At 30.0% G+C, this 12,572-nt stretch overlaps 1 protein-coding gene across 1 annotated transcript in view; it reads right to left on the bottom strand.

Annotated features, from left to right (window-relative positions):
- Positions 1-12,572, bottom strand: part of LOC107447560 (band 4.1-like protein 4) — a gene marked incomplete in the record, with an annotated part of 78,546 nt that overhangs the window by 26,731 nt on the left and 39,243 nt on the right. The window contains 6 exon segments of the mRNA XM_043045995.2: positions 1,263-1,334; positions 4,214-4,305; positions 6,075-6,138; positions 6,568-6,656; positions 7,239-7,326; positions 9,428-9,548. Coding sequence (XP_042901929.1) covers positions 1,263-1,334; positions 4,214-4,305; positions 6,075-6,138; positions 6,568-6,656; positions 7,239-7,326; positions 9,428-9,548 — 526 coding nt within the window.

Here is a 12,572-nt window from a genome sequence, read left to right as displayed (position 1 = left end):
GGTAGCGTGGCAGCACGAATTTGGTTTTCCAAGTAGGACCACAAATGCTCTATTGGATTAAGGTCAGGTGAATTTGGGGGCCAAGACATGACTTGAAAGTCACTGGAATGTTCCTCGAACCAATCCATGACGATTCGACCCTTAAGACATGGTGCATTATCCTGTTGGTGAACACCACCCCCCGCAGGAAACTCTGTTGCCATGAATGGGTGAACCTGGTCTGCAACTATGTTCAAGTAGCTTACAGACTTCAGGTATTGTTCTATGAGGATTATGGGTCCTACCTAATGTGCCCCATGAAAACATTGTTCCTGGGCGAGAAACCATGAAAACCTGGGTGAGCCCATTGTTATAGATGGAGGGTTGTCATAATGCAATGGCTCTTCGGTGTATCTTTAAATGCTATTATAACTTTTTTTCCCTCCCCTTTTACTATTTTTGATTCCCTCTAATTGCTACAAACTGTCACTAGTAATTATCGTCACTAGTAATTAACTTTTCATAAGTTACAGTTTCTATTAAATTCATGAAATTAGCAAATTTTTCTTTCGATGGACTGACTGTCTTATTTTTACACAGGTATCATAGTTCTTTTTATCTAAGAAATTTGGGAAATCAAGGGTTACTGAGAAATATTTTTGTTAAATAAAGGTGCGTTTTCCATTATCAGAATAGCCAATGCTGAAGTGATTTTTCATGATATCGAAAAAATCGTGTTATCAAAGTTTGCTACAATCCAGGTTCGACTGTTAATTTATTGGAAGAAAATGGTTATAGTTTTTTTTTAATAGTTTGATATTCAAAGATGATAAGTACATTTTTTTTTGCCTATTATATAGAAGTCAAAGGTAGGGAAATCTTATAAAACGTCATAGAATTTCTTCTCCTTTTTAATTTAGTCAGAAGGAAAATTAAAAAACAATTGGGATTTTGAAAGCATTTTCTTCCCAACTGCTTAATATCATTAAAAAATTTAAGTAAGAATTTCACAATTGTGTTACAAAAAATAGTACAGTACTAATGCATTGCGTTATTTTATGATTATCATATGCTACTGATGATGATTTTAATCATCAAATGCTGATATTTTTGTTACTGATATTTGCATATTATTATCCGATTTTTTTTAAAAGTTCCTTGGTAAATATTTAAAAGGAATTTTTTTTTCTAAAAATAACTAAACATACAACAACCATTATCAAGAAGAAGAAAACACTACAGTCATTAATTTAAAAGAAAAAATAAAGCAAATAAAAATATACCTGTATCTGTATTTAGAACCCAGTCGAAATATTTGCATCGGATTTCCTGAAATGTCTTTCACTTGAGTAAGTCTGAAAAATAAAATAAAAAAGCAGTTATAGACTTTTAGAACGAGATAAAGTGTTTATAATTCCCACAATGATTATAATCATGCAGGGTGTTTGAAAAGTACTACTATAATGGTCTAATATCTCTAGCCATACACATCGGATCAAAAATAAAGAAATACACGTGCCAAATATTTCAGAAAAAAGTATTACGAATAATACCAAACTCGAACCTAAGCATGCCCCTAGTGCGTGGGTTGCAATTTCAAAATCGTTAAGAACCTTCCTTTTTTATGGCACAGTGAGAGTAAAAAATACCCTAATAATTGGATTTTCAGGTTTTGCATTTGTTCACAAATTGGGCTGTAGTTGACGAGATATGAAAGCGGTGTGAAAGAAAACGGGTTTGCAAAAAAAAAAAAAGGGAAAAATGAAAATGAACCTCGAAAAATAACCCGTCAGTGTCAAAATTAAAATTTGGCATGTTTTAAATCCCCTATTCTGTAAAGTGGAGATCAGGCAGAATAATGACGCTCAAATTGAGGTCTGGGGGGGGGGGGTTNGGGTTTAGTTTGGTAATACAGTACAGAACCCGTTATCCGGAAATCAGAAAACCGGAAAACCCAAAAACCGGAACGAAATTCTATAAATTTTCCCGCCATTTTTTAAATTTTTTTTTTCCTTATAAGATTTTAGGGTTTTTCATTCTTTTTTGAAAGATGTTTACTTTACCATCATTTTGGAAATAATCATTAGTGTATTACTTCATCGTTTTTTCTTCTGTTTAATATTATTTCCAAATATTTTTTTTTTTTTAGTTAGGTTTAACAATAGAAAAAACGGCTTTTTGTAGCAATTCAGAAAACCGGAAAAATCAGTTATCCGGAATAACGAAGGTCCTGATCGTTCCGGATAATCGGTTCCCTACTGTATTTTAAAAATATTTAATATGTTTATTTGGTGCTCATAAGAAAATAGCACCTGAAAAAACAGCGCCGTAAATAAAGAGCTTGCTTAGTAATTATTTGAATTTAACAATTTCGGCCATTGAGCCAGAATTTAATATCATTAAATACTAATTCGAATGACATTATAGATTTTTTTTTAGAAATTGACTGATATATACAAGCATTAATTTAAATTGTACGGAAAGGAACTTTCCCTACCTTATTTGATTTAAAAAAAGATTAGGACTCTAAAGCAATTCTAAAATTGCTCTAAATTTCAAAAATTAAAATTGTAGTAGGATTTAACAATGATATAAAAATTATTCTTTTAAAAATATTACAAAATATTACAATTAAAAATATTTTTTAAAAATATTACAATAAATTTAAATACTTTTTCAGTTTCGTTAGCATTTTTAACTTATTGAACGATTTTGCCCCTGAGAAACTATTTTTTACTTATTAAACGATTTTGCCCCTGAAAGACTAATGCCAATTGATTTAACAGATAAATTAGTTATCGGATTATAATACTATTGCATATTATATAATTTCATTAAAAATATAAAGTATTAAAAGTTATATTCTTTCAATTCCAAATTAAGCGTTGTATAGTATTAGTTATTGTTTTTTAAAAATACATCTATTTATGCTCGAAAAATTATTAAATTTCAATAAACTCGCATGCAACGGCCTGAATCGAACAGGAAGCTAAATTTATATGCAGTCAAACCTCGATATCTCGAACTTGAAGGGAGAGGAGAAAAAATTCGAGATATCAAAAATTCGAATTATCGAAAATCGCATGTTATCGATGGTAGAATAAGGAAAAATGCTCTTTACTTACCTTATTTACTATTCCACATTTATTCTAAAAATACTTTTTACACTTTCATTTAAAAAAAGATTCAATTATTGTTTGCTTTAGAGATGTGTAAGAAAGTTTGTCTATAACACTTTCTAAGTGGACTATAGCTTTAAATGTCTCCTCAGACATATTCGGCTGCCTCTCAATGAATCTCCTTACAGTGTCCACTACAGAAAGTGCTTGTTTGTTAGTAACATTGGGCGGTAAATTTTCGATTTCCTCATCCTCTTCTTCTGACAGTTCACAAGAAGTTTTCGTTTGAGCGATGATATCATTGTCATCCCACTGACCACACAAACCACACACTGTTCCTGCATCATCTACGTATGCAAAGTCATGAAATTCCATGCCATCAAGCCGGTCAATCTGTCCTAATCATTTTCGTTGTAGTTTTCAGCAGAATTAACAATATTGATTGTATGACTACTTTCGTGATCTTTAATAAATCCAGACTTCTTGAGGAAGACACATCATTCTATGCCTTGTCAGCCAATCTTAAATTTTTTTGGAGTATTTTTTTAATTTAAAAAAAAATTTACACTATTTATGGAAAAAAATTCAAGTTATCGAGGGATTAGAGAAAAACATTCGTGAAATCAAGCTTTTTTTAACATTGAGTGTATAGGAAATTTGAATGGAATTTTTTTTCCTTCGAGATATCGAAAAATTTGTGAAATCGAAGTTCGAGTTAGCGAGGTTCGACTTTAATAGTATGCTAAATTTATGTAATAGTAACCCATAAGATGATCACACAAAGATAGTATTACTATTCAAGAAACCTGTGGGATCATGAAATAGAAGAGAACAATCAACTAGACCAACATAAAACAAAGACTTGAAATCTTTAAGAACCAAAAATTGGAGACGTGCAGATAGAAGACGCGGAAAAGAGCACGTGGTTGAGGCAGTCAAGGGCTGCTGTACTTGAGAAGAAGTTAGTTGATTCAATGCATATTTGACTTAAAATAATATATTAGTATTGAAATTGAGAAAGGGAATTTATCGATTTGAAGAATTACGCCCTATTTTCATAATAAAACGATGCATGATGGAGGCAATTGTTTGTCGAATGCGTAAAGTAGTACTACCTGAAGAAAGCGTGATGTTCTACACAACATCTCCAAATGTATTCACAAGACTCTCTGGATGGAAGGAGGAAACCGTAAGTCATCTCATCATTCTGAAAGAAATCAATTTTTGGGAATGAAGATAATTTGTAAATAACCATAAGGGAATTTCGTTACGTTATTTTATTACTGGGAGCTTCTCAAAAGGTAGGGACGCAGCGAATTTTGTGTTTTCATTAGATACTTGTGGTGATATATGCACTACTTATGCAGAATGCTTCTCGATTTGAAAATACTATAATAGATTTTTTCGTGTAATTTCAGGACATTAAATTATCTTAAACTATTGCCAGTGTGATCATTAGGCGATTTGGACTACTCCCGATATTGTACTTAAGAAAATGATATTTGTTTGCAAAAATATTTAATAAAATGCTTCAAAATGATTTGAAAATTGTTTTGGTAGTGGATAAATAAATTTAAACTAATAACTTAATGTATTTTCTGTTAAAGTAATAGCGCTGTTTCGCACGTTATATTTGGACCAACTCTGAAACTCTAGATAACTTTTTTAAAAATATATCACACAGTACAATACAACTTATTTCATGCTACCATTTGTTAAGAATATTATCACACAATCATCCATACGGAACTTTATTTTATTTTATTTTTTTAGACATCTAGAAACTACCATTTTTTTAACAGTATCAAAATAAAAAATCGGCAATTATTTTAAACCTTTTCCTATAGTCATTTACTGAAATTTTAGCAAAAACTAAGTTCAATTATTGTCATTAAACAGAATTTCAAATGAAACATTTTTATTGGTAATTGGGTACTTGAAATGATGATGCCAAACCATGTGATTTAAATCAGATTTAATTGGATCCTGTAAGCGACGTCACGCTTGTGTGTCGAGTCTGATTAGCTTTTATATCGACAAATGCCACGATTTACATACAATGATGTCACTTGCATTTATCTAATTGAATTCAAGCTTAACTGTTGTCAGAACTTAAAGTTTAAATCTGACCTAAATTCACCATTGGAGAGCTGTCATACTAAACGCTTTTATAAACTCACTTTGGTGGATGTAATGGAGCAATCTTGCAATTGAAATTTCCTCCACTTTCTGATAAGCAAGAGCTCTCAAAACTTTACTAGAGCTCCGTACTTTTGTGACCTTTTGTTTTCTGACTGTTACAAGCAGAATTTATTGTCATAGAGAAACAAAAAATTCTTCGCCAGTCGAAATTTTATTCGCCATACGATAATTAATTTTATTTATTTCTCAAATTTTAATTTAGAACTCAGTGTTGAATTTGAATACAAATTTCAATCGTTGCCCAACCTTTGCGCGCAAGATTTATATAAACAAACATAATTTATTTTCCAATGAAGAAATTCCGAATGATTGGAGTGCTTAAATTTCAATTGAAAATCTGTAACCGATGCCAATACAAGCTATAAATGTTTCCGAAGTAGTGCAAGTAAGATTTATCACCATTCAAAATTTTGACCACTTTCTGACGTCAGCAAACGCACAAAAACCAAACTAAAAAGGGGAAAATAATAAAATAAAATCGAAATTTTCAAAATTTATATTTTCTAAATCAACTAAAAAAATTTAGTTTTTTTTTTGTCAAACCTTAACGGTCGAAAATTCCTCTAGGTGTTTTAAAACTGATGCATTCTTCCTTTTTCTTGATTTAGTGTAAAGAATCTTTTTTGTCTATTTTAGCAACAAATGGTGGTATAATTTTAACTTTATTTATCTTCCATATAAAGCGTTATTATAATTTTTATAATAACAATTAAATAAATATTCATGCGAATATGACAAAAAATCTGGCGACGGAAAAATATAGAGTTCACTTACTGCCTTATCTCTCACTCTGATCATGAAATATTTGCCTTTAAAAAACACTTTACTGATACGTGGCCTGAAAAAGAAGAACATCTTTTATTTATTCAATAAAATGAATTGAAATTAATAAAAACTAATTGCATGCGTACAATTAATTGCGACTTAAATAACAAAATATTTAATTACAATTGAAAAAAAATCAATTTTAGCTCTAACTTTAAAATTACTTATTATTTTAAAATACATATACTTTAATATTTGTTTCTAATATTCAGTTGAAATTTCAAAATGATCGATTTCTAACTGCACTTTTCGGTTTTAAATGTTTATTGTTCCTTAATGTCTCTTACAACTAACGAAGAAAAAAAAATGAATACATAATATAACCTACATCTAGAAATAATAAATACATAATATTATGATAATGAATGAAGGTATTTCGCTTATGAGTTTTGTAACAAATGAATAAAAGCTGAAAATTTCTCAAATAAAAATAAAGACTCACCAAAAGTAATTACTCATCCTCTTTTTACTTTTCATGACTATTACTCCACTAGGTGTAAGGCCTAAGAAATATTCCACATGGTCATCACCCTGAAAAATATTGATGCCACACAACCTTCAGTTCTTAACTTCAAAAGTAATTATAATTCCATTATCATTAAATAATTAATAAAAAGTGTATTATTTTTCCATACTTGAAAACGGAAAGATAAACTTTCAAGCCCCATTTTAAAATACAAATTACGGGCAATATCGCTGGCTAATGATTGAACTAAATTTTTTGAACAATTTTCTTGTCACTTGTCTGAGACCAATTATAGGTAAAAATATTTTCCAAGGGATTATCAGGGATTAGTCCATTCTTATATTCAAATAACTGCGTAATTCCTACTTTCAGAAAATGTTCTTCTCGCCTTGATTACTAATTTTTGACTTATTCCTGTACACCGCAAATTGCCCTTACATTATATTACTAATAAGTCAGTCATCTCGTTTCCATAGATGTCACATATCATATTCACGTGATAATATTACAGTAAGTTAGTTACATTACAATTTACCGAAATAACAATTCTCATAACATATAGTTCTTTCGTAACATTCACAATCACAATATTATTTACATGAATATTTACATGATATTGAGATCAGTACAAATTAAAAACTACATACCTGAACTCGGTGTAAATCAACACCATACATATCCAGCCACTTGACTTTTTCCAAGAACGTCATTTCGACGGCCGATGGCACTTTTCCCCTAAAGTTTGACAACCAAAAGACATGTGAGAGTAGTCATCGCGGTTAAAATAATTTTTTTTCAAAGCTTGTTTTTGTTATTATTATTACTGTTTTAAGAATTTGAATTTTTTATCCTCAAATGAATGAGAATCAAGATTTAATGAGGCATAGAGAATTGAAAATGACCACAGATTAGCCATGAAAATGTAACAACTAAAAATTCAATTATCATAATTTTTTTTAAAAACTATATTTTAGAAGTTCATATATTCACTTCGACCTATTTTATAAAATTATTCAGTTATGAGTTTGTTATCATATCTGTCTCATCCAGTAGAACACGTCCCTTTTATATTAGGATTCTCACTTTTTTTTAGTTTCTCATTTTTCTTTTGTGTTTCTAACTTTTAAGCTTAAAACCAAGTTAATTGAACTACTTATACGAGAGTTAAATCGTTTTATTTATTTATTTTATATAATACTTTATGCTCCGCTCACCAACTTCCCTGATTGTTTCTCATCCATCAATTTTTTTCAAAAAAATTTTTAAAGTCGATATTTTTCAACAAAAAAATGTCATTTTATTAATAAAATTAGTAGCTATTATAATTTTTGAAAATTTTAATCGTAACGAAATAAATGATTACCTGGTTTTAAAATTTAACCTACTGAACTTTCTATATACCGTCGTTGAACAGCCGACCCAGTTTTGGGTTTATGACTACAAATGTTGAACTCCGTAGTCTTGAAATTTTGAACCAAGCCAGAAGATAAGGAAACTCCTGGATCAGTGCCCTCAGATGTATAATTTGTTATGGTAACATAGAGGACTTCGAGACTCGGCAGATTTAACGTGCATCAGTCACCATTTACTACATGGGTGTTTTCTGTCTGCGGGGATCGAGCCTACGACCTTTTGGACATAGGTCCAGTGCCCTACAAACCAGGCTATCCTGGCCCAATCAACTGAACTTGAAAAAAAAGTACTTAGAAAAGCAGATGTGACTTAATACGAAGAAATAAAAGGTAAATAACAGTACATAACACTAACCTTATGTTAGCATTTCAAATAAGAAAAAGTTTTTAGCTCTCTAGCCTGCTTGAATTATGCTTATATTTTTTAAAATTTCATTACAAATGTTTTATCTCGCGACATCTCTCCCCTTTTTTTGCCACTTTGTGCTACTGTGGAGGCTACTATATTAAACTTCCTAATTCTCTCTGAACTGGAGTGTACAACTATGGTTTGAGCATCTTACTACAAACCCGGAGATGCTAGGTTTGAGTCCTTTCGACAGCCAACGAAATCTCTCTCACACATTTCTCCCACTTCTGCACAAAATGCATAATCTTTATGCATTTTGTTCAAAAATAAGTACATGTTTACATTTCATTATTTTGCTGCTTCAATTTTAGCGGGGTTCTCAATTTCGACTATTATTTATTTCGGAGTTAATGTGACACATTATGCTCAATTTTGAGAAACATTTTTTTACAGTGTATTTATAAAAGAAAGGCCATTGAAAAAAAGTGTGCCTGTTCTGGTAAAATTGTGGAGATAATTTACTCGATATATCATTCTACACATAATATTATACTGTATACTTCATAAAACAATAAGAAGAATTAATAAGAAGGAAGAAAAGAATCATAATGAAGAATGAAAGAATCACATAACATATTTTTATGATGATATTTCTGTGAAATGTCATCAGAAATCCTAGAAAAAGTTGCTCAGAGATAACTTTTCAAAACCATTTTTTAAAATTGTTTACATTGAAAGATGGTTTTATTCATTGATATAATGATAATATATGGACACTGGAGTGTAGTTCAGGAAAAAATTTACCTATGTTATTGAATGACATAGGTAAACTATGACATTCAATTACATACATTGAATCTGGAAATCTTATTGAGGAGAGACAGGATTTAATTATAAAATGATTTGATTCAACGGAATTAATGTAAATTATTATAAAAAGTTGTATTCGGAACCAATTGTAAACACAGCACTTAAAAGTGATAATAATAAGAAGAAAAAACTAAGTAAACTGAATGAATGAGTTTTCTTTTATCTGGTTTTTCAAGTTAAAGAAAGTAAGTATACTTTGACCTACACGAGTGTTTTGTGTATCTGTTCCACACGATCCTCCAGTTCTGCATCTTGATCAGGACAAAACCGGAATTCAGAAACGTAGAGCTTGTGATGCTTCCGTGGATCGTAATCTCCCAGCTCAGCTGAAACAAAATGAAATTTTTCAACTCTAATATAAAAGCGGTTAAAATACAACAAAGACTTTGTAGTCTGGCGTAAGCGTTTAAAAATGTAGTTTATTGCAATAGTGTGTGTTTAAAGGCAAGATTGTAACGAAACATACTCAACGATGTAGTTACTAGCAGCTTAAAAGTTATAATAACGAGTTTCGAAAATTTAGAATTTCAAATTACTACATGTCTTGGAAATAATCGCGTGTTTGACAACACTATCTTATAAAAAGCGCCGATGTGAGTATACACTTTGCAAATTTGCCATATTTCGCACATGTACTTCATATTCGAAGAAATTTACCTTATTTTGTTTCATATTCTTCCTCAAGTTCTACATTTTGATTCGTATTTACAATACGAGTTAATCACAGCATGCGTATTATTCAGAATTAGAATAATATAATTGTTATCTAAACAAATAATCAAAGAAGAATAAAATTAAATATTTCTGCAAGATTACTAAGTTGCCACTGTACGTACAGTTGTCGCATAATTGTCTAGACCAATAACAAGAGAGAAGTACAGCAATATGAGTTCTGCTTTACATACCACCTATTTACCCTGAATACTTAGAAATAATAAATTTAATTATTAGTTTCATTACATGTCTACATTTAATTGTTATTTTTTACATTGAAAAGTCCATTTTAATAAAGCCAATGTGTATAAAAATATGGATTTACTCTCTTCTATTTTTATTTCTTATGAAATGTTATTGTTGAAAGTGAAGCAGCTAAGAAATCATTGGGAGTTTAAAAAAATCGTTTATTATTATTTTAACGATTTAACATTTTAAAATTCAATCATAATAGCGTTAAAAACATTACTCAAACTAATTTACCTTTGTCAATATTTTTGAATTCATTTAAGAGCTAAACCTTAAATATCTCATTCTATGAAAAATAGACTTATTCGAGTAACGGTAAAAAGTAACGGTTCATACAAAATTACTGCTTTCTTTAACGTTGTTAGGTAGCTGCTATTGTTACTAATCAATCTAAATTAAAATGTTTAAAATCTTATTTCTAAAAAATATCTATGAAATGTTCCTTCACTGGCTGGTCTTAAAAGAAATTTCTGGAAGTGTTTCGCAGAACTATTTTACCAACAATTTTATTAAATTTTAACATTTTCAAAAACCTTATTCTTTACCCTTTTAGGTTTATTATTTCTTCATTAATATACTAATAAGTTTTTTTAGTTCTTTAATTTATGTTTTCTTTAAAGTAAAGTTCCTTTTTCAATTATAGTCAATTTTTTTTAAAAATAATTATTGTCTGCTAGCTAAGAATAAAACCTTGTTAAGAAATTAAAAACATTCCGCAGTTTAAAATTATTTAATGCAAAACAGCTGCTTACTTACTAAGAGAAGAAATATATAAGATAGGAAGCATTTTCCAAGGTAAAAAATGCTTCGTTTATAGAATTATCGTTCACGTTACTTTTTGAACACTTTTTTTTTTATTTACTTTTCAGGATTTAGAATGGAGAAATAATTTAAATAGTGTCACAATTCCCTCCGGGTTTTGAAAAGTTTTTAACAAGCAAAATATTACTAATACATCAAAAAAATTTATTTTGCTTGATCAAGAAACATTACAAATTTTCCCCCCACAAAAGCTCAATTTGTAAATAGTTGGTGTGCGGCAAGCTGCAAATCTAAAGTCGATGCAATATGCCACGATCAATGTTAGCTAAGGCGGCTGTGTTCCTTCGTCGACATGCTGCAATTGAGGTTAATACCACAATTACAGGAAGATTATGCAACAAGATGAAGCACCCCTCCCCCTCCCATTATATAGCGTTCACGGATAGGCGTTCACGATTTCCTAAATCACGATCTACCTCGTCGTTGGATTGAACCCGGGTCCGACAACAACGATTGACTTCCTCCGTGGTCACCGCGCTCTCCAGACTTAACCCTCTGGTACTTTTTTATGGGGTTACTTCAAAGATTATGTGTTTGTGCTCTCTATGCCTCGCGATTTAACAGAATTACGATTTAGAATCACTACCGCATTTGCTACCATTGATCGTAACATGTTGCAGTTAGGGTGACTAGAATTCGACTTTAAGCTTTAAATCTGCCACATCTCCAAAGATTCATATATTGATAATTTGCGAGAAAAAAAATTGTAATGTTACTTTATTGAGAAAAATAAAATTTGTTGATGCATTGGTAAATTTTTATTTTTTTGTTTGTAATAAGCTTACCAAACCACGTGAGGAATTGTGGCACACCCTATATTTTAAAAGTTATTAAACGTTTTCAAAAATTTTGCAAGATTTTTCCACCTAGATAATAAAAACAGTTAAATCAGAGATTAATTCTGAATTTTTTCAAATCTTATTGAGCCCAGAAAAAGAAGCGTCGGAGTAACTTTTTATGTATTAAAAAAAATTAAATCACAGATTAGCTTTTCATTTTTTTTTTTAAAACTGTGGTTTTTCTTCAGTATATTGACGCTTTGCGCCATTTTCAGTATTAGCATAGAAGGCGTTGTCTAAATATAACCTAAACTTAACCAAGTCTCGTTGCAAACTCACAGCAGTTGTGAAAATAGAATATTATTCGATAAAAAAAACATTATTTTATGTGTTGTCAGAGCCATTCCCTTTAACAGGTGTTACTTAAAATAAGGCTGGATCGGAAATCCTTCGAATTTTAAAAACCTCTAACTCAATTAAAGTTTAATTAATTCATCGCAAGAAAACTAGTATACCTTTAGTAAGTTACTATACATAATAAATGATATCGGACAACAAATAAACCTGCCTTAAGTGTTAAACTTTTTTTGAACGTAAACACCAAGACAAATCTTAATACAAAAACTTTTTAGCACCAGATTTAAGTTATGACGAGTTTAGTTTTCTTTGTTACTCAATATTTAAAAAATGATAATAATACCAAATTTTTTTCTTTTTTTGCAAAAAAAAAAAAAAAAAAAAAAAAAAAAAAAAAAAAAAAAAAAAAAAAAAAAAAAAAAAAAAAAA

Source organism: Parasteatoda tepidariorum, chromosome 7 (genome assembly GCF_043381705.1).
Source record: "Parasteatoda tepidariorum isolate YZ-2023 chromosome 7, CAS_Ptep_4.0, whole genome shotgun sequence".
Taxonomy (NCBI): domain Eukaryota; kingdom Metazoa; phylum Arthropoda; class Arachnida; order Araneae; family Theridiidae; genus Parasteatoda; species Parasteatoda tepidariorum.
This window is presented reverse-complemented; position numbering and strand designations above follow the sequence as displayed.